Here is a 19,207-nt window from a genome sequence, read left to right as displayed (position 1 = left end):
TTTGATGCGTCGGCACATTATGCCGCTTTGCTTAGTTAAAATTGTCTGTCACTGTAGCTGCAGAGAGCACCTCCAAGCTTTGTAAAGCAAGTCCACATTTAATTTTACAGAAGATATTTTTAAAGTACCAAGCTGTAAAATTTCACTCAATCTTTACATGTCTTCAGTGAAAAAAAAAATCAGAAAATCCCAACAGTATTGGATTTCTACTACTATAGCAATAACATTGTTCTGAAATGGAAATGTTGCATCTGTTTTGCTGTTTTCGGTGTCCTATACACTGTGTGTGAGCTAGGTGTTCAGAAAAACTTGATCTGCCCAGGGAGAAAAAAAGTCTGGGAAGTAAACAATCCAAACAAGTGCTGAAAATTATTTTGAGTTTGAAATTTTCAGTGCAGTATGTGTGGTTGTGTACTGAAACACAGATGCTTCTGAATTCTCATAGCATGAGAAGAATTCGAAATCTGCATGCTTGAGGGCATCACTAAGGGAATGAAACTCTCGTTCCATTATTAAAAAAATAACATTTTCCATTATTTTTTGGGAATTACTTTGCATTTTGACAGATTCCTTTGGCTTACTGCGTTTATCAAAGGGGTGCCTGTTGTACTGTATCATTCACAATTTAGTTATAGTAAAATGGGTATGTGTATTTAAGCAGATGGTTGCAAAAAAAAAAAAGTGTTACTATATAACATTTATCTTTAACTGTTCCTCTTGTACTGGCTTCATATCTGGCACACAGTGCTTTCAGTGTGCTGGAAATGCCTCATGAACTTTTTAAAAAGAAATTTTAGTGTTCTGTTTGATGTGTCTTTGTACTTGCAGAAGTTGCTTGATGACTCGGGTGGTCATGAGTTGTTTTCTGTTTTCAGGTGGCTGAACAGCAATGTCACACAACTGACCACGTTGGTCATAGTAAGTAAGCTGTAGCAGTAAGCATTCTGATAGTTCTCTGAGAAGCAAAACTCATACAGGGAAAAGGAAAATATTATTTACTGAATGGTCTAATGCTAAATTCTTCATCCGGGTCATGATTTCAGCCCGACATTAAGTACAGCCTCAGCTAAAACTTATGGATCAGTCTAAGTAAAACTTAGTCTGTGGGTATCATTATTTTTGTGACTTCAGGTTTAGCTGTTGAGAAGGTCTTTAACAATTAACATAATACTGTTATCATTCTTTCTGGATTACTTTGTATGTAGGCTTGAAATATAAATTTGATAGCATATAATTTTAGTGTATACCTTTAATAGGTTTGGTGTCTCTTGTACAGTTTACAGAGTATTTAAAACTAATAGAGAGTTTGTGCTGCAAGGTGAATTCCAAAATCAGTTTTAGCAACTTTGAAAGGCATTTTGCACAGTCAGAGAAGATATGATATTTTGCTAGATGATAAACATGAGTTTTCTTTTATTACTAGACTGGGCGATAACAGTGGAGTTTTATGTCTTAACAGTAACCTTCTGGACCTCATCCCAGATGTAACTTTGCAGTTATAGAGGTGAAATGTGCACTGACAGTAGAGAAGAAAAGCCTAAAACAATAATTTTTGCATGCTGGTTAAAATAATTTGTAAGATTAAATTTAAAAGGCTCAGGTTTCAGAAGTGCTTTCTGTTCAGTGTGGAAGAAGCTGTGGCCGCTACTACATGTGTCTTAATATAATGTTTGTGGGGATGGCAAGGGCACCGCCTGCAGCTGCTAAATTCAAAGAACGAATTGGTTAATACGAAGAGAGCAGATCTAAACTGGAGGGATCTGGACTGAAGTGAAATAGAGTACAAAAGAGCAGTTTTCTAGTGAACACGTTGCTTAGCAGGCAGTGATAGGCGAGCAAGTAAGGATGGGAGGTATGATAGCCTGCTCTTTCAAAATCATGAGCAGCATCCTGAACCGTTAAAAAAAATCAAAAAGTAGAACTAGGAAACTCATTAAATAATTTGCAATAACAGAAATAGGAAGGCTTTATCTGTATTTAATGTTTAGTGCAGAATCAGCTATTGTGAAGCTTCCTCTAATGTGGTGATGTACTGCCAGCTTCTGTAACCTGAGCTGGTTTTAGTAAAAAAGTCTTCATTTAACAAAAGCTTAACCCTGTTGGTTTTTGTTAATGTGGTAATGTTTTGTGCTGGGATGTACTAACAGTGCTACTTTCCCAGCCTCCAGTGATTGGAAGGATGTAGAAACTTTATGGAAGAAGCTTCCAGTTTTGCAGAGGATAAGGGGATGGAACACATAATTGGTATTAAGCATTACCTGTATGCTTGGCTTTGAAAAGCTAAACCTGCTAGCTTTCTGACTTGAGAAGTTTTGTTTTAAAAAAAGTCCCTTACCTTGGAAAGGAGATAGAATTCTGCTAAGAACACAGGTGCATTGCTTGAGTTAAAAGTTTGTCCTGACTTCTGAACCCTCAAGTGTTACAAAGGCTCCTTCCTCCTTAATGCTCTGGGAGTTATTATCTATGAGTCCTACTTGTAGGGGCAACAAGTCCTCCTCTGTGGGGCAGTTTTTCCTGGACCTCGAGTGTGGAACGAGAACTGCTACTGTCAGCAGCTGACCACTGTTACTCTGTGGAGTCATCAGGATGAATGCTGAAGAAAAGAGTGCCTTGCTCAGGAAAATGAGAAAAATGCTTCATAAATGGTCAAGTTGACATGCGTGAATTTCCTCCCTTTAAGTATGCAGTTGGAGAAGAACAGGAGGAATTTATAGAAAGATTTATGCTTTTTGGTGAGTTTTCTTGTAGGCATTACAAAATAACAGAGAAACAATAGCCAGGTGTAGATATCTTTATTTCAACAAACTTCATTTTGATGTTGGCTGTTAGTACTAACTCAGTGTGCCAGTTTATTTTCTTTGTGTGTTTGTCCAACCATGCTTAATTATTTTCTGAGAGATGAAAAATATCAAACCTCTGAATAATAATAAAAAAATGTATCCTTAATAATCTAACATTTTTGTGAGTACAGTCAATTCTTTAGCTTACGGAACATACTGTCTTGGCTATGGAAGCAATAATAACCCTTGCATCCAAACAAAGAAATGGCACTTCAGTGTGCCTTGTGGTGTAACAAATAGGTCGATGAAGGGAGAGCTTCAAAGGATTGGGAAAAATGGCAAGTAATAATTCCTTCTGTGTTGTCATTTGTGGTATTGGTGGTTGGTCTGTTTGGTGAGATTTCTTTTTCTTTTCATGTTACAGTGATGCCGTTTTAGATAGTTCTTGTGGATGCTAGTTTCTTCTCCCCAAATACAAATTTTTTTTAATTCCTAATTGTGTCTCCTTTTATTTGTACAAAAGGCAGCAGTGGTGAATTCTAACAGTCCCAATTTATTTGGAGAAACAGCTAATTTAGAATGTTGACACAATACTTGAAAGTTTTGCAGATAATACTTTCAAAAAAATTCTATATGGTTTTAACTAAACAAGTTATTAATGGCTATAATTTTAAAAAAGAGTTCAGAGTAAAAGATCAGTTCAGCAGAAGGCTGAGCAAAATTTTCTGGACTAAAGTTAGGAAATTAGGAAGAGAGACCTCTTTGACAAAAATTGTCATGACAAGGTAAATGTCATGTTTTTGAGAGATGTTGCCATTACAGGAATACTGGTGTTGGGGTGAGTATGGTGATGAGCAGAAGCATCTTCATAGGTGAGATCTACACTTAGGGATTTTCCCCCCATTTTTTTAGAGGGGAGGGCAGAGGGGGGAAAAAAAAGAGCAAAGAAAAGCAACATGTTAGAAAATTCAGAAATCAAGTGTCCTACAGAAAGTTTAAGTAGGGATTTAACAGGTTTTGAAAACGACCCATTTTCTTTTCAGTAACAAAGTATTCAGTGGCCTACTTGGAATTGGTGACTATGAGTGTGAAAGCAAACATCAACAAAAAATGAGTGTGAGTCAGACCCATGAAAGATTTCATGTATTTCAGTTTAAAATAAGGAAGCAATTTCCCAAGAAAAACTCTTACTTGAAATTTAAATGTAGATAAATAATAGCCTGTTTGCAGCTAAATAAAAGAAGACTTGCAGAAACAAGCAAGTTAGGCAAACAGTTTTTATTTTATTTTATTTTTATAATACCATCTGTTTTATCACTTGCAGCTTCTATGTCTCAGAATAAAAGAAAATTAACAAAAACCAGGATTATTGAACCAGAAGTGAAATTTGGTAAGTCTGGGCAGCTAATGAGAAACTGTTGATAACAAGTTGGAACACACTTTACAGAGAAGTAGGGAGGAAAAAAGAAGAAAAATTTGGTCATTTCGGGTTAATAGAAGTAGTTCTATAGTTTTATGGCAGTTTGAATTGGTATCAGTAGCTCCCTCTCCACAACTGTTCCCCTTCTCATCAAAAGTTAACTTAAGCATCTACATATATAGCTATATTTGCCTTTTTACATCATGTAATTACTCAAAAAGATGCAGAGAATTTCTGGAAATGTCCATTTGGTTATGGAAAAAGTGCCTCTGTTTTTATATTCCCCCAAAACAATTCTGGTGCCTACAGTACAAGGAAAATGTGAAGCTGCTAAAGTAGGTCTAGAGGAGGCCACAACAGTGATGTGAGGGCTGCAGCCCCTCTGCTCTGGAGCCAGGCTGGGAGAGCTGGGAATGCTCCCCTGGAGAAGGGAAGGCTCCAGGCAGAGCCCAGAGCCCCTGGCAGGGCCTGAAGGGCTCCAGGAGAGCTGAGAGGGACTGGGGACAAGGGATGGAGGGACAGGAGCCAGGGAATGGCTCCCAGTGCCAGAGGGCAGGGATGGATGGGACATTGGGAATTGGGAATTCCCAGAGCAGCTGTGGCTGCCCCTGGATCCCTGGCAGTGCCCAAGGCCAGGCTGGACACTGGGGCTGGGAGCAGCCTCGGATAGTGGAAGGTGTCCGTGCCCATGCATGGGTGAGACTGGATGGGCTTTATGGTCCCTTCTAAACAGAATCAGTCTGAGACTAGAAGAGGAGGCTGTTCATGGTTTGTGGTAAGAATGTTTGCAGAAGTAGCACTTTGGGGTTTTTTTAACTGTGTAGGTGGATATACACTTAGCAAGCGCCGAAAAAACTTAAAAGCTTCCAAAGCATGCCCCGCAGAACATGAGAATTTGCTTTCTTCTTACACGTGTAACAGCTGGAGATCTAACTACATCTTCACTTTAGTATACTAACAATTAACATTGACGAAGAAACTAAAGATAATATGATTGTAACAGTTTCATGTGCTTGCAGTAATTATATTGAGCGTAAATGAAATGCAGGACAGTTGTACCTTTTTTCTACTTGTTTTTATGTAATTATTTTTAGAAAATCATCTTATAAAAAATTGGAAGTAATTTATTGCTGTATGTTGTCTGCAAATGTGGTTAGTGTGTATATACAAGTGTGTACTTGTATATCCTTCTATGTATTTAGATGCCTTTATTAGGTAAAACACCATGCTAGATCAAACAACTAAAATTACAAAAGTAAAACTACAAAAGGATTGAAAGTTTCAAGGAAAGAGTTAACGAACTGCGTATTTATCTGTGGAACACCTATTTTTATTATAGTTTTATTTTAAAGTAATAGTCAACATTTGATGTGTTGTAAGTTGTAATAGGAAGGCAGTTAAAAAATCAAAACAAAGCACAAAGCCCCTTTACTGACAGTTTCTGTAAGACTTACTCCCAACTTTGTTAATGCTTCTGCTACAAACCAGATTTGATAATGGTTATCTGCTGAGGGGCAGATTCTAAATTAGTATTGTAAATCCACTGTTAGGAGGAATAAATGGTTTGTTAAACTTTACTGTACAGATGACAACTGGAGGAGCTCAGATGTAAATTCAGTTTTTGGTAGTATCACCGTGTTGTTTAGACAGCTGATTTATCTTTGCAATAGCAACATTCTGCTTGCACAAGAAAGTGTTTTTGTTGTTCACAGTTCTTTCAAAAGTTTAAAAGTTCAGAAATCTTTCCAAGTACATATGATTAGATTGGAGTTTTTACTTTGTTTGCTTTGGCTTTCTTACAGAAGGAAATGTTGTTAGCATTTAAAAATCAGGCTTTGTCCACTTATGGGAAATGAGAAATATTTTTTCTTACTGAATTTCAGTCTTATTATACAGTAGCTCTGCAATTTAGATGTTCAGGTTAAGAAGACATTTCTAGTTGACTATTGAAAAGATATTTTTCCATATGTAAATTGTTGCCACCTTCTTCTTTCAATCTAAGTCTTCAGGAGTTTTCTTGCTGATAACTCATCTTGAGTATTGTGTTCCTGTTTCAACTAGAAAGCTTGTTTTAGTAGGACTTGACTAATTCACACAAGGAAAAATCCAAAAAGCCTGTTCTTTCTAAGGGCTATGAGTTCAAGGAGGGAGGCGTATTGCATGTGGGGTTTTTTTTGCTATTTACCCAGACTACCATTGATAATTTTACATTTGATTCTTTAAAACTTGAGATTGTAAAACAGGTACTTTACAGGTGTTATGAAGTAAATTTTTCATAAAGATGCTTGTAAACTTCATCTAGTGTTTGGATATTTTGCTCCTGTATACTTAGCATCTTGAGGGTTTGTATGGCAGTATTTGAAGTTCTGGCTATCATATGTGATTACATACATATTTGTAATGCAAAATTATTTATTCTGTGGTCCAGTTTCTCTATGAAATCAAGCTGCAACTTTCCTCGTTTTAAAATTAGTCTAGAGTGCTGACATTCATCTGCATTTTGAGACTCCAGAAGTTGCTATCTATGAATGCCTGCATTAAAGTCATGTTGTAATGAGCCTGATGGAATATGTATTCTTGTACTTGACAGAAAGCGTACGTGTGCATGTATGTGTGCGTATATATATGTTAATGCTTAACAGTATATGTATGTGTACCTGATTCGTTTTATTGATCCAGGTATAATCTGTTTTGTATGAGGACCTAATTCATTAGGTATTCTTTTAATAAGTGAAGATTCTGTTTCCTCTTCTGACCTATCTCTAATCTGGATTTTTTAAAAAAAATCAGATTGTCTATGCATCAAGAGCTGAAAGTAGTTTTGCTAGTTTCAGTGGGGCTGTGGTAGTTTATTCTGTGTAGTAGGTATCTTACCAGGCGTGTTTTGTTTATAAGGGAAAGAATAAAGTAAATTGTGATGGTGTGCATGTACATTATGTAAATACAGATGTTTTCTAATGAATTTTTACATGTTTTGTCAGTAGTCAAAGGTTTTCTTTTTAGATTTTTCAAAGGTAATTTCTTTAGGGCAAACACAACAGGGAAAACGATGTATACAATTTAGTTTTCATATTCTTGCACAATTCAGAGGAAGTAAAGAAATTACGTATTAGAGTACACCTTAAATGCATATCAATTGAATAAAGCATGGGCTTAGAGATAGTTGAGGGTTATATGTATTATCTGCTTTAGATATTTTACAGAGGTGATGTCAAGGTGAAAGCATACTTGCAGAATGGTTGGAAATCATTGATATTCTGACTCTGAGGCTGTAAATGGCTCTGTGGCAGATGGAGGCTTTGTCAAGGAAGAAAAATGGCAGCTCTGCAACATCATAGACACTTTTGCTTAGCAGCTCAGCACATAGCCCGTGACCTTCCAATGTTCAGGAGTTCCTCCTGTGCTTTAATAAATTGTCCTCTAGTTTTACTCCCTAAAAATAGATAAATGGTAGTCATTGTAATTCAGTACAATTTGTAGTATTTCATTGTGAAAAAAGTATAAGCCTGCTTTATTGCTAGTTATTTAAAAGTAAGCTTTGAAGCATGCTTACAATTTCTGCATTGAAGTGCTAGTAATAGCATTTAACTAAGCACTGTGAACTGCTGAAAGTGTAAGTGTTAGTGTGCATGCATATGAGTATGAGTAAAGCACAACACAAAACCTGTATATGCAAACTGGGTATGTATATGTGTGTATTCTGTATGTCGATGTGTGTATATTTATGAATATTCTCTGGAATATTTGAAACACTATAAAATGGACAGTGTTAAATTTTGGAATATACTTGTACTCTGAGTATCTATATCTGTGATTTATTGCAGCAATATATAGAATTTTAGACTATATACTGAAGTAGCTTCCTATTTGGAGTTCAGAGAGAATAAATACAAATAAATAAATTTCTGGATTAATGCTTTTTCTTATTGATAAAAATTCAAGTATGTTTTAGCATGCACTTGGCATTATCTTATTATGTGTGATGTTGATACAGTTTCATTTATATTCTTGTCAATACTTTTAAAATAAGGGTTCGCTTTCATTAGTAGAATAACTGGTTTCTGTGTTCTCATGCCTGTGAAATTTATGCCAAGTTGTGTGAGTTGTGAAGTTTTATGTTGTGTGCTTAAGGTATATGCATGATTGCCTAGTGTCAACAGTGATGTACCAGAATCACATATTTCACATGTACAGTAAATTTGCACATCTTGTCATTCTCATTTGAATTAAGACTGTATCATTTAGCAGTTTCCTATATTCTTAGCTTTCATATCCACTAGATTGATCCCTAATAAAGCCTGTGATGTCAGTTGATGTAATATGTGGCTTCTAGAGCCTCTAAGATCTTGTAGAAGATGCTCAATTGGACTGTTGATCTATATGACATGGCAGTAAGTCATTGTTAAAAGTGCAAGCTTTCCTCAGCTATCATCTGCCAGCCATACTCTTTAGCCTACTTTACAATTGTTAGAGTTTCAGAAAGCAATCACAGGAGAAAACGACCTATCACTTTCAGGGCTCAGGGTTGTTGCATTAGAACTTCTTTATTTCAGAGCCTAGAGGTCATGTAGTCCTTGTGTTTAAATTAGTCATGCCTCCTGTGTCTCTTCAGTCGTTTTGAGATCTAATGTGGATGGCTTTATTGCAGAAGGATAAATGCTTCATAATTGAGAGAAGCATTTTTGATAGTGTATGATAGTCTTCATACATCTTTTTATTGGGACGTGGTAATGTGTGAATGAGAGTAGGACCTCTTCATATGACATACGACAGTATGTTTGTATCCCGTAGCCACATATCTTTAAAACTGAGGAAAATGGAAGAAAAAAGGCCATGTGTTTCATGCCTTCAGCTTTCAAAGGCTCTTAATGACATTGGTGCTTGTTAACTTAGCAGTGGAGCTCATACAAAGACAGTTTATGGAAATTTTTGTGCTTTCAGTTACTTACCTAGTTCATTATGTCCAATATCTTGGTAGTATTCCTGGGCCGTATAGAGAGCATTTGATACAACTTGCTCCAGGGTTGCTTAAGTCTGTATTCTGACATGTAATTATTTTTGTCCTCTATTTTTTCAGTGGTGTTTTATGCCACTTTAAAAAGTGGCATAAAAGAAGTTAAACTTTCTTTTGGACTTTTTTGATGTTGAGATGGCTGTTGTAACTATAGAATGCCTGAATGGCTTCCTTACATCCCCCAGATAAAATAAATTACAAATTGCTTCCATTTATTCCATGATAGTTGTGAGCAATGTATACTAGAGTAAGTAATTATTTGCCCTTTCCTTTTCATGGAGTTAATTAAAAAAAAAAAGAGAAGAACACTCATGCCCACCCAAGCAAGCACCATGTAATGTGTGACCCCCCTCTCTCATCCGCTTCTGCAAAAAAAAGCCAGCCCTACCAAACAGATCTACAAACATTTGTTCCCTATTGTTTTGTATTAGGTTTTGGTATGACTTTGGAGCTTATCAACAATAATACTAACTTGATAGTACCATATGGTCACAATGTGTTATTTGTATTAATTCAATAGAAAAAAAAAAATCTGTAAAATGAGAACAGTAGAAGAAATTAGTGCGCTGTATTCTTGTTTCAATAGTTTTGGGGTGATTTCAAAACATGTGTTTAATACTTTTGGAGCTAGGGGTGCAAATAGATTGCTTTTTATCTATGAAGTATAAGTCAGCCTATAACCTGCAAAACCAAAATGTAATATTGGTATAATGAGAGAAAAATGTCTTTTAAAATACATTTGTATTTTTAAATTTTTTATAGTCACCTCAGAGGAGTAGCATAAATAATTCCAGTCTGTATTAATCTCTTTTTCAGTAAAGTGTTCTATGTACCTGTTATATATAGAGCATACTTTAACATACTGTCACTGAGCTTGCTGGATTGTTGTAGTTTTTTTTCATTATGGTCTTGCATGTTCAAGCAAAGAAAATACACCTGTATTCATGTAATGATGCTTAATTCTGTCCTGTTTAATCATTAGATAAATAGAGAGGCTATTTTTCTAAAATGTGGTGTTCTGTTAAATTCTTGTATTAAGAGGTGTGCAACTTGAGCTATGAAAGTATAGTTTGTTCCAAGTGACAGCCAGTTTTTATTAGATGTTCCTGCAGTTTTACAGAGGAAATAAAACTCCTTTGTTTCTATAGTACCCGTTGATTTTTCTTTCAAGGCTACATTCGCAATGCTGATAGAGGCTGTGCAATTAGAATCTACATTTAGTAGTAAGCAGAGAAAGAAATTTTGTAAAATAATAGGTGTTATACATACAGTATTCAAATATTGTGCAGTATTGCTGTACTTGAAGATAGAGGAGGATAGAATATTTGAAAGGTCGAAAAATGAGAGAACAAATGATGCAAAAAGAAAATGACACTGAGGTCTTGGTTTAATACAAATGTATTCCAGGTTGATGGCTGATTTCATTAGCAAATCTCATTGTTATGCAATGTCTGTTCTTCTGCAGCAAAATGAATATTGTATTCTCAGAGTGTCTGTGTGTGTATGTGTACTTTGATGATAGATAAAGAATATTTTTATTATTGTTCCAAGCTTTAAAAACTTCTGAAATGTAGTTTCAAAGTAATTTATTTTCAAATTTCCAATAATGTGGTAAATTAATGTTATTTTTATGGAAAATAGCAGTTTAACTCTACTTCTATGTGCATTTCTCTACCTATGTGATCTTTTCTCCAAAATCTTGTTTGAGCAAATAGCAATTAATACTTAATTTATCCCCCCAAGTACATACATGTAAAGAAAATTAAGAATATTGGTTTCTGTAATGCTTTTCAAAATGGATGATAGTAGTGTATGCAGAACATGGAAATAAACCTCATCTTGGTGTCAAATCTCATAAAACTCAAATGACTAAATTTTAATAGATTATATTGAAAAATATTAGCAAAACTTTATGGTAAGATGTATCAACTTTATCATGAAATTACATTATTTGGTACATAGGACAGTGTGTTCCTTGACATCCTGATATGGTTTTGTTTGGGGTTTTTTTAGTTTGTTTTTTTCAAGTTGCTAGTTAAAACCATTTAGTAATGCTAAGAATGAAAAGGAGTCTCCGAGAAAGCTTTGATACAGGAAAATGAAAATGTACTGAAATTCAGGTTTTTTTTCTGTGCTCTTTGAGTATTTATTCCATGTATATATATTTTGTGGGGTTGAAATCTAGTGGCAAATGTTTGAAATGCCACTAAGTGAGTGATAGTTTGGGGTTTTTTGTAGTTCTGTGATGAGTTTTAGGTAGTGAGCTTGCATGAAGAATGATTTTGGGCACTGAGGTAATGCAAAGAATAAGCTAGTTTTCTGGGTTTCTGTGTGGCTTCTTATGTGCACTGAAACAATTCTGTACTTACTAGGGTTTTGTTAGAGGTGTATATAGTAAGGATAGAATATGGCTCTTTCTGAGTGATGTTCACTGGTAGCTACTGTGTTCATTTCAAATCCGAGATACTGTTTCAGGATCAAATTGACAGGTGCAGTGTTCATGCATTTTATAAACAATTCAATGAGGACCAAAGGGCCTTTAAAATAAAGCCAAATTGTGAGCAATATGACCCATAAATGTGACTGGGATATGTAGGAGGTAGAACAAAGGGAGGATTGTTGCCTCTGTTCTCCTTGGAAAAGGGCACCTCTTTCCCTTGGCTTTGGCAAGGGAAATAACCACTGTTACAAGGACGCAGATTCCTTACTGTCAGCTGATGTGTTTTAATGATTGGTTGATGTAGTTGTTTTTGGTGGTGAGAGACTATTTGAAGTAAGGTAATCTGTCCCTTGTGAGGCATTTTTGTTTTCAGCTTGGGGGCCAAACTTTAGACCAATCCAATGAGTACTAGTGGTACTCAGTATAAGAGTGGAACTCAAGAGTGGGCTCCGTACAGTAGCATATGTAGGGAAAAAATGCTACTGAGTCTTGTAAATGTTGTCAGAGTCTGAATTTACAGGGATGCAAGTAGGACTAGACTTCTGTTTCAGGCTGAATGAGGGGAAGAAATTGTTGGGCCTATCCTTTGTGGACACTTCTGTCCTCCTGCCAATCTTTTGTAGTTTAGTTGGAGGTCACTTCTATTAGCTTGATAGATTTTTCTTGAATAAAAAGATTATTTAGAATCACTGTTATTCCTTAAGTAATGAATTATCCCTTTTGTGTCCTCCTTATTGGTCCATGCAGTTAGTGTCAGAGTATTCCAGCTAAAATAGCTAGAAGCAAAAGGTAGACTTAATACTGCATCTGAAACTTTTATAAATAAGCATATTGATTTAATAAACTGCAGGAAGTTTATGGTCTCCAACACCATTGATGCAGGTTGTGCTCACAGATGACACTGGATTCAGGTATTGGGCCTGTATTCGTAAATGTTTGCTATTTTGAGCAAGTATTTCTGGTATGAACATGTGGTTTTTGCAACAATTTTGAAGTTGGATCAAGTTATGATGCGAAATGTAGATCTCTGGCTTTGTTAGCATTCACTGCAGGTTCCATAGGGATTACATGTTCTTCTCAAGTGCGTGTAAGCAACATTTACGGTTTAACTGCTTTTATATTTCTTTATCACAGGCTAAACTGAGACCTTCCAAATCAAAATCTGTGGAATTGAGCTACCTCAATGAATATAGGTAGTTCTAGATAGACTGAAATCTAGTAGATGAAGTTTTCAGGATTTTGTAATTTCTTTATGACCATAGATTTAATTCCCATGAGCAGTGTTTGAAATCTCAGTGGAGGAGCCCTTCACTATTTTACTTAATGTTATCATATGTATTATTCTGTAAAGATTTTAATTTTTTCATTTGATGTAGTTTACCTAATCATACCCATAGCTAGAGTTGTATTCAATAGTATTTATATTTAGAATTTGCTATATAGAAAGTGATAATCTTAAGGAAATCTTTCACAAAGACAGTAACTCCACATTTTGAGGCCATGCCATTTCATGAGGGCAGGGGCTGATGAGTGTTTGAGATACAGCTGGAGTAGTTGATTTATTATATCATATTAGGTCAGTTTTATAAATGTAATTTTTTTCATGAAGCTGAGGTGTTTGACCCACCAGTGTTTTGGTAGCCTGTAAAACTTGTGTCTGAGAACAATTGCTGAATCTTTGTTGCTCTCTTGCTGACTGACATAGAGGCAGTGTGTTATAGTTCAGAGTATTTAGCTTCTCTGATGGCTACAGTGATAGAAACTAGATCTGTGCTTTTAAAGTTTCACTGACTCTTATTGGACTAAGGTCTGATTGAGCCTTGGGTTTGGAAAATAAGTATGGACCTTTGCTGCTTCCAGTGGCATGTTTTTGTTTCTCTCTCCTTCATTGCTCTGTCAGTGTTAAACAGCTGTTCCACACTAAGTATTTTTCACATTATAAGCAATATGGATTGAAACAATTTTAAAAAATCATCGTTTATGAGCTATTACTTTAACACGTGGAACTATTCTGTGTGATTCTCCTGGAGTCTTGCAAGAACCAAATTATTCGTAGCTGTATTTTAGCATGCAAATTTCTGATATTAGCAGATTGAGGATTCAGATCATGGTCTCCTAAATCTTGCAGTGGAAGTTTGTTTGCAGTGATACTAGTACCAAACTACCCCAATTAAATACAATATATATTGCTTTTTAAAACTATTTTAAGACTACTCTGAAAAGTGCTGCTGATAGTCTTTGTTTTTGCAAAGGCTTTTCTCATTTGATGTTTTGGAATTCTACTGTTCTCTTCAGAGAACCTGCACATGGTGAGACAGAACTACTTTTTTGTAAGACAGGAAACAAAAAATCGTGTGAATGAAATGCTGAAGTTTTGGTGTAGTTTAACTTAAAGCAATGAGTTAATATGCAAGTGTCTGATGAGGAAATTGTGGCTGCACTAGTTAGGTCTGTAACAATCACAGCCTGCAAAATTCGTCTTGGTGTGTTGTTTTGACTGTAAAGATCCCTCTTAATGTATCTTTGGCTGTTTGGGAGATTGTGAGTACGGAATCACTCCTTCATTGGCAGAGGCTGCATTTTCACTGTCAGTGTTTGCTGATACAGATGAACCCCTTCATATTTCTTGATCTTTCCAGTAATGCTTTCTGTATTTTCTTTATGAGTTTCCTTTCTTTCTTTCATAATTGTGAAAAATGGCTGCCAGGTATTTCTAACATTGTTATTAGGAACTTTTTTGGTGTCTTGTTTCTTGATTTGTTTTTTCAGACATGTTAGTTTGGTGTGTTCCCCAGGTTGTCTTTGATGCTGCTAGATTTCTGAGAGGGAAGAATTCATTGCTTGATCCACTGCCCCCCAGCCCCTAGTATCTCTGCATCTCTCTACTGCCATACAAATGATTTTTCTTGGATTACATGTTGTGGTTCAGGTGCTTGTGCTGTTATTTTCGGTCACTGTAACAGTTTCACTTGTATAAACAGATTGTCAAATAAGTTAGCTATATTGATCTCTTGCAGAAATTCTGTATTGTTTTTGGACCAAATACTTTATTCTAATTGCTTAGGAGAAGTGAGCTTTATTTCTGTTAGTCAAGGGTTTTTTTAGGTGGCGAGTGTTCTTATTTATTTGTTGGGGATTGCTTTGTCTTTTTTTTCCCCTTTTAATTTTCATAGTAACCTAGGACCCTCTTCAGTTCCACCATGAAAATATAGTTTTTAAACTGAAGCTTGTGGAAATTAGTTTTTGGAATGATTATAGGTAGGGAACAACCTGTAATCTATTCTCACTGAGTCATTGCCATATGTTTAGTCCATATGCGATTATTTGATTTGTAGAGGAAAAGTTTTTGGCAGTTTCAAGAAAAGTAATTTGAATTGTTTTTCTTTTAAAATAGTGTTAATTAATTTTTATGATTTCTGCATTTTTTTAGTAGATTTAATTGTGCTTAAATTCACATGCAGTGATTAGAGTTTGTTTTTCTTAGTTTCAAATTTTTCCAGGGTTGTTTCACGGTATAGTTTCGTAGCACTTTTACTTACCAAAACGACTTGGAGAGTATTTGGTTCTGGAGACAGAGAGAGTGTTTATGTGTGTGTGTGTGTGTGTGTGTGTAGATAGGCATAATTTACATAAAAATAGAGATATTTTCCTTGGGCTTGGCATAAACGAGAGAACAATGCAGCCTGGCACTGATGCTTATGTAACACTGTAGGGAAAACTTTCCTTTATAGTTCGGTTGATTTTATGTTTTTCTGCTATTTTTTCTCCTATGTAATTAAAGTGCAGATAAAGCTGCATACTTTTCCTGGTTTGGGTCCGTGAGCAGATGTGTTACTGGTGATCCAAGTGCTCCACCTGCCTTTCAGTTTGTTTACCAGGAAATCAAGATGTGTAAACTGCAGGAAGCGCTGTTTGACCCTCTCCGACAGTATCTCATTACAATAATTGCTAATCTCTGAATAAGACAGCCATGTTTTGTGTGTAACACAGAGGGAGCTTGTGGTAGATTTTAGATGCTTCCTTAAATACAGCTTTGTCAATGCTTGCTTGGATTTCATTTTCAGGATAGCTTTTGACAATAGGCATCTGGCGACCTTTGGGCTCAGCGAACTCGGACATGATAGCATGTGTCCTTTCTTCCTTCTTGACTGAAAAAGAAAGCAAACAACAAAAACCTCCAAGACCAAACCCTCGGCTTGTTTTGGAGTGCTGTCACTGCTCTGTAGCAACAGGATAATGGCTACTTCCTGATTAAACCCCTCTCCACAGTAAGCTGTTTGTTCTTTATTTATTCTCCTGTAATGCCAAGTGTTCAGTTCTTTTCTTCTGTGCTTCTTTCCCCTCCTTTCCCCTCCCCCCCCCCCCCCGTCCCTCCTGGCCTTCCCTGGGTTAATCGTTTGAAATGTTTATAGATTGAAGAATGCAAAAAGAATATATAGAATAGCAAATTTTTTTTTTTTAAATTCTGAGACAACTGATGCTTCTTGTAATGCTTATCTGGCAGTAGTGATGAGCAAAAAACCTGATTTTCATGAGCTTAAAAAACCCCAAACCATTGAAGTCTATTTAGGTTTCAGCAAACTAGTATTAACTTTATGAAAAATTCTGATGAATACTCACTGGACAAATGCAGTGATATAGACTGTGTGTTTCACGCAAATTCTGAAGTACTGGTGTTTTCATAATATTTTTATCACTTCCAGAACTGTTTTCCTGTCTAACAAACTTAGTCTTCAAATAAAGCAAAACAGCCATTTTGTCAGCCTTATATGATCATGTGAGTACTGTTTCTATCTTTATTAGAGTTGATGTGTTATTTTCACTTTAAGTAATTTTTTGGCCCTTGCTGCTGAGGACCAGGTGAGTGTGAGCTGTCACTCAGTACCCAGGTGTGGTCTTATTTTTCTCAAGACTATCAGTCTAACAAATTTCTTGTTGTCAGACAATGGTTACAGAGTGTTTGTGGTCTTACCTGACTTGCTACATGGGTCTGCAATTTTTTATTCTTCTTAAGGTTGGTCTTGTGTTGTGCTAGTATAAATGGCATAGCATTTGCAGTAGTGCTGTATGTACCATGATGAATGTTACTGGCGTTCTATAGCATATGATACCAGTTTGTGTTCTTGGTCATTTTGTGGAAGTTTAGAAAAGCGCTAAATTAAATTTTGCAGTTCTAATTTAAATTAATAGTAAAATAATATTGTGTTCTTGGTACCAAAGACTTTTTTTCTCCTTTTATAAACTAGATCATGAAAAACCTTGTAATGAATTCCTAACCAAAATAGTTGTTGCTCTTCAAAAGTCCACTTTTTCTATTGTCGTATTTTACATGCAAATAAAAGGATGTACAATTTTATTTAGTAACACAATATATTAACAGAAGAGTAACACTATATTAACAGAAACTGGAACCAAAAATGAAACATGGAGAAAAACTATGATTCTGTTAAAAGAAAGAGATGTTTTTTATAATAGATGGGTAAATAAGACATTGAATTAAACAGCTGTTATTAAAAAACTTGTAAAGTACACAGCATATATGAGAAATCTGTTTTGTTCACTCTGTGAGAAAAATAAGTAGGTGAGGAACAGTGTTCCTTCAGCTTGAGGTAGAAAGAGGTTTTTGGACATACCTGACCTATTAGTTCACATGAGTTGTTAGCTATAGAGAAAAGGGTGTGGACAACGGAGTGGATAGAGCATGTAGATACAGGTCTATTTTAAGGAGAACAAGGCAGTAAAAATGCCATGGGGAAGAAAGGAAGAGGGATTCAACGTATATTACTTTTTAAAAGGGTTCTCTTCTTGCGGGGTGGTGAAGACCTGGTATTTGGAAGCCATTGATTTGAACTGTTTTCCCCTCCAAATACTAGTGCTATATTCTGAGTATTGCTGAGGAATGAGTGCCATTCTCTCTGAAACTATGACCTTTTTGTCTTGAGAACACTGACTGAAAGATAAAGGATTCACAGGATAGCCATAGGTTTTGTACAAATGCTGCCTCCCTTACAAGCCCTTTAATACTGGTATTTAATTTGGAAGCCCAATAAACTGGAGTACTGTCCTATCCTAATGTCTCTTACAGAACAAGATTCTATTGATTTTTTTAACAAAATACTGAATTGCTGCTGTTAATAGATAAAATTTATATAATATGATATTCCAGGTAATTTAAGTAGTGTTTAATATTGATTATGTCTATGAAATGTCCTAGTCTGGGCACCAGCAAAACATAAATATATTGTCTTCCAGCAGGCTTCCTTGCTGTCCAGCCTTCTTCCTGTGCCCCTGCTCTGGGTGTTTTGAAAAGGTTTCCCTTGCTATTTGTAATCCTTTTGCATATTCTACCTCTGAAGACACTCTTAAGCTTGGTGCCTCACAGCTGACCTTGTTGGCTCAAGCTTCAGCCTAATTTACAGCACTTATTCCTGCAGAGCAGGTAGAGCAGCCCTGATGGGAGCTGGAGGAGCTGCAGTGCCCGGGCTGCCTGGGGGAAGGGAAGTGTGGGAGGCAGCAGTGGCCAAAGGATGCGGCCAAAGGATGGGGCTGTTTGTGCTGTGCAGGGAAGGGCAGGTGCTGGCCCTGGCTCCAGGTCCCCAGGGAGAGCTTCACTTGAGAGCTGGCTGGCAGGAGCTGGGACTGCCTCGGCTTCTTGCTCCCGCACTCCGTGAGACAGCCCCAGCTTTATCTGTCAGATGTGACCATCATTGAATGCTTGCCTTTGCAGAGTGCCCTCAAATTTTTAAAGAATGGCTTATTTACAGTGTGTATCACTGTTCATCTTTAAAGGGTTTTCAAGCTTTGCAAGAAAACAACACATGGTGCACAGCAAGAGTGGACTCGTGCTTTAACCAGTGTTCTTCAGTCATGTAGGAAAATGTAATGTTTAGCATGTGGCTTTGTTAGAGCTTAATATTTAGATACAGGACTTCTGTTTCGAAGATGGAAGTATGGATGGCTTATTATCTTCTTTCTTTCCAGTTTATGGAAATAGAATTGCGATCTGTTAGGGTTTTCTGTGTCTAGGCACATATTTCAGGTTTGTAAATAACATCAAGATGTCAGATTTGCATCTGCTTGGTTTGTAAAAATAATGTTGTGAATGGACTCAGCCAGAATAGTCTTCTGACACAGTCATACCTGCTGTGGGTTCTGTTAAGGCTTAATTTTATTTCCTTGTGTCTTAAGACCCCATTATTTTTCCTTCTAGTTATTCTATTTACTAAACTTTAGTGGACTCTGTTGTTGTTTTCTGGGGGTTTTGTTTTGCTCAAATGTCTCAAGTTTTAAAAAAATCATCATATCTTTCCAACTGGAAGAAACAATGAACAAATAACCTAAGAAAGATATTTTGGAAAAGGGAATGGATGCCAGTGATGAAGCTGACTCAAAACAGTGGCTGTTATGGCACGTAACGCTTCCTTCAAGAGCTGGTTCTGGGATTCCAAAGAACCATGAGAGTGTGACTGCATGAAAATGTGGAAACCATTTATCTGTGTCTCAGCCAATTAGTGGGAACTATTACATTCCTTCAAGATGACACCACAAGTTGC

General features: G+C 36.2%; 1 protein-coding gene across 1 annotated transcript in view; it reads left to right on the top strand.

Annotated features, from left to right (window-relative positions):
- The first annotated feature begins 4,085 nt into the window (after positions 1-4,085).
- BAZ2B (bromodomain adjacent to zinc finger domain 2B) overlaps positions 4,086-19,207 on the top strand; it is an 83,052-nt gene continuing 67,930 nt past the window's right edge. Inside the window, exon 1 of the mRNA XM_054277670.1 lies at positions 4,086-4,170. Coding sequence (XP_054133645.1) covers positions 4,110-4,170 — 61 coding nt within the window. The 5' untranslated portion in view covers positions 4,086-4,109. The remainder of the gene's footprint in view (positions 4,171-19,207) is intronic.

The sequence above is a fragment of the Melozone crissalis genome, unplaced genomic scaffold (assembly GCF_028551555.1).
Source record: "Melozone crissalis strain CALT ecotype California unplaced genomic scaffold, PUWL_Pcris_2 ptg000023l_1, whole genome shotgun sequence".
In the NCBI taxonomy this organism is placed as follows: Eukaryota; Metazoa; Chordata; class Aves; order Passeriformes; family Passerellidae; genus Melozone; species Melozone crissalis.
This window is presented reverse-complemented; position numbering and strand designations above follow the sequence as displayed.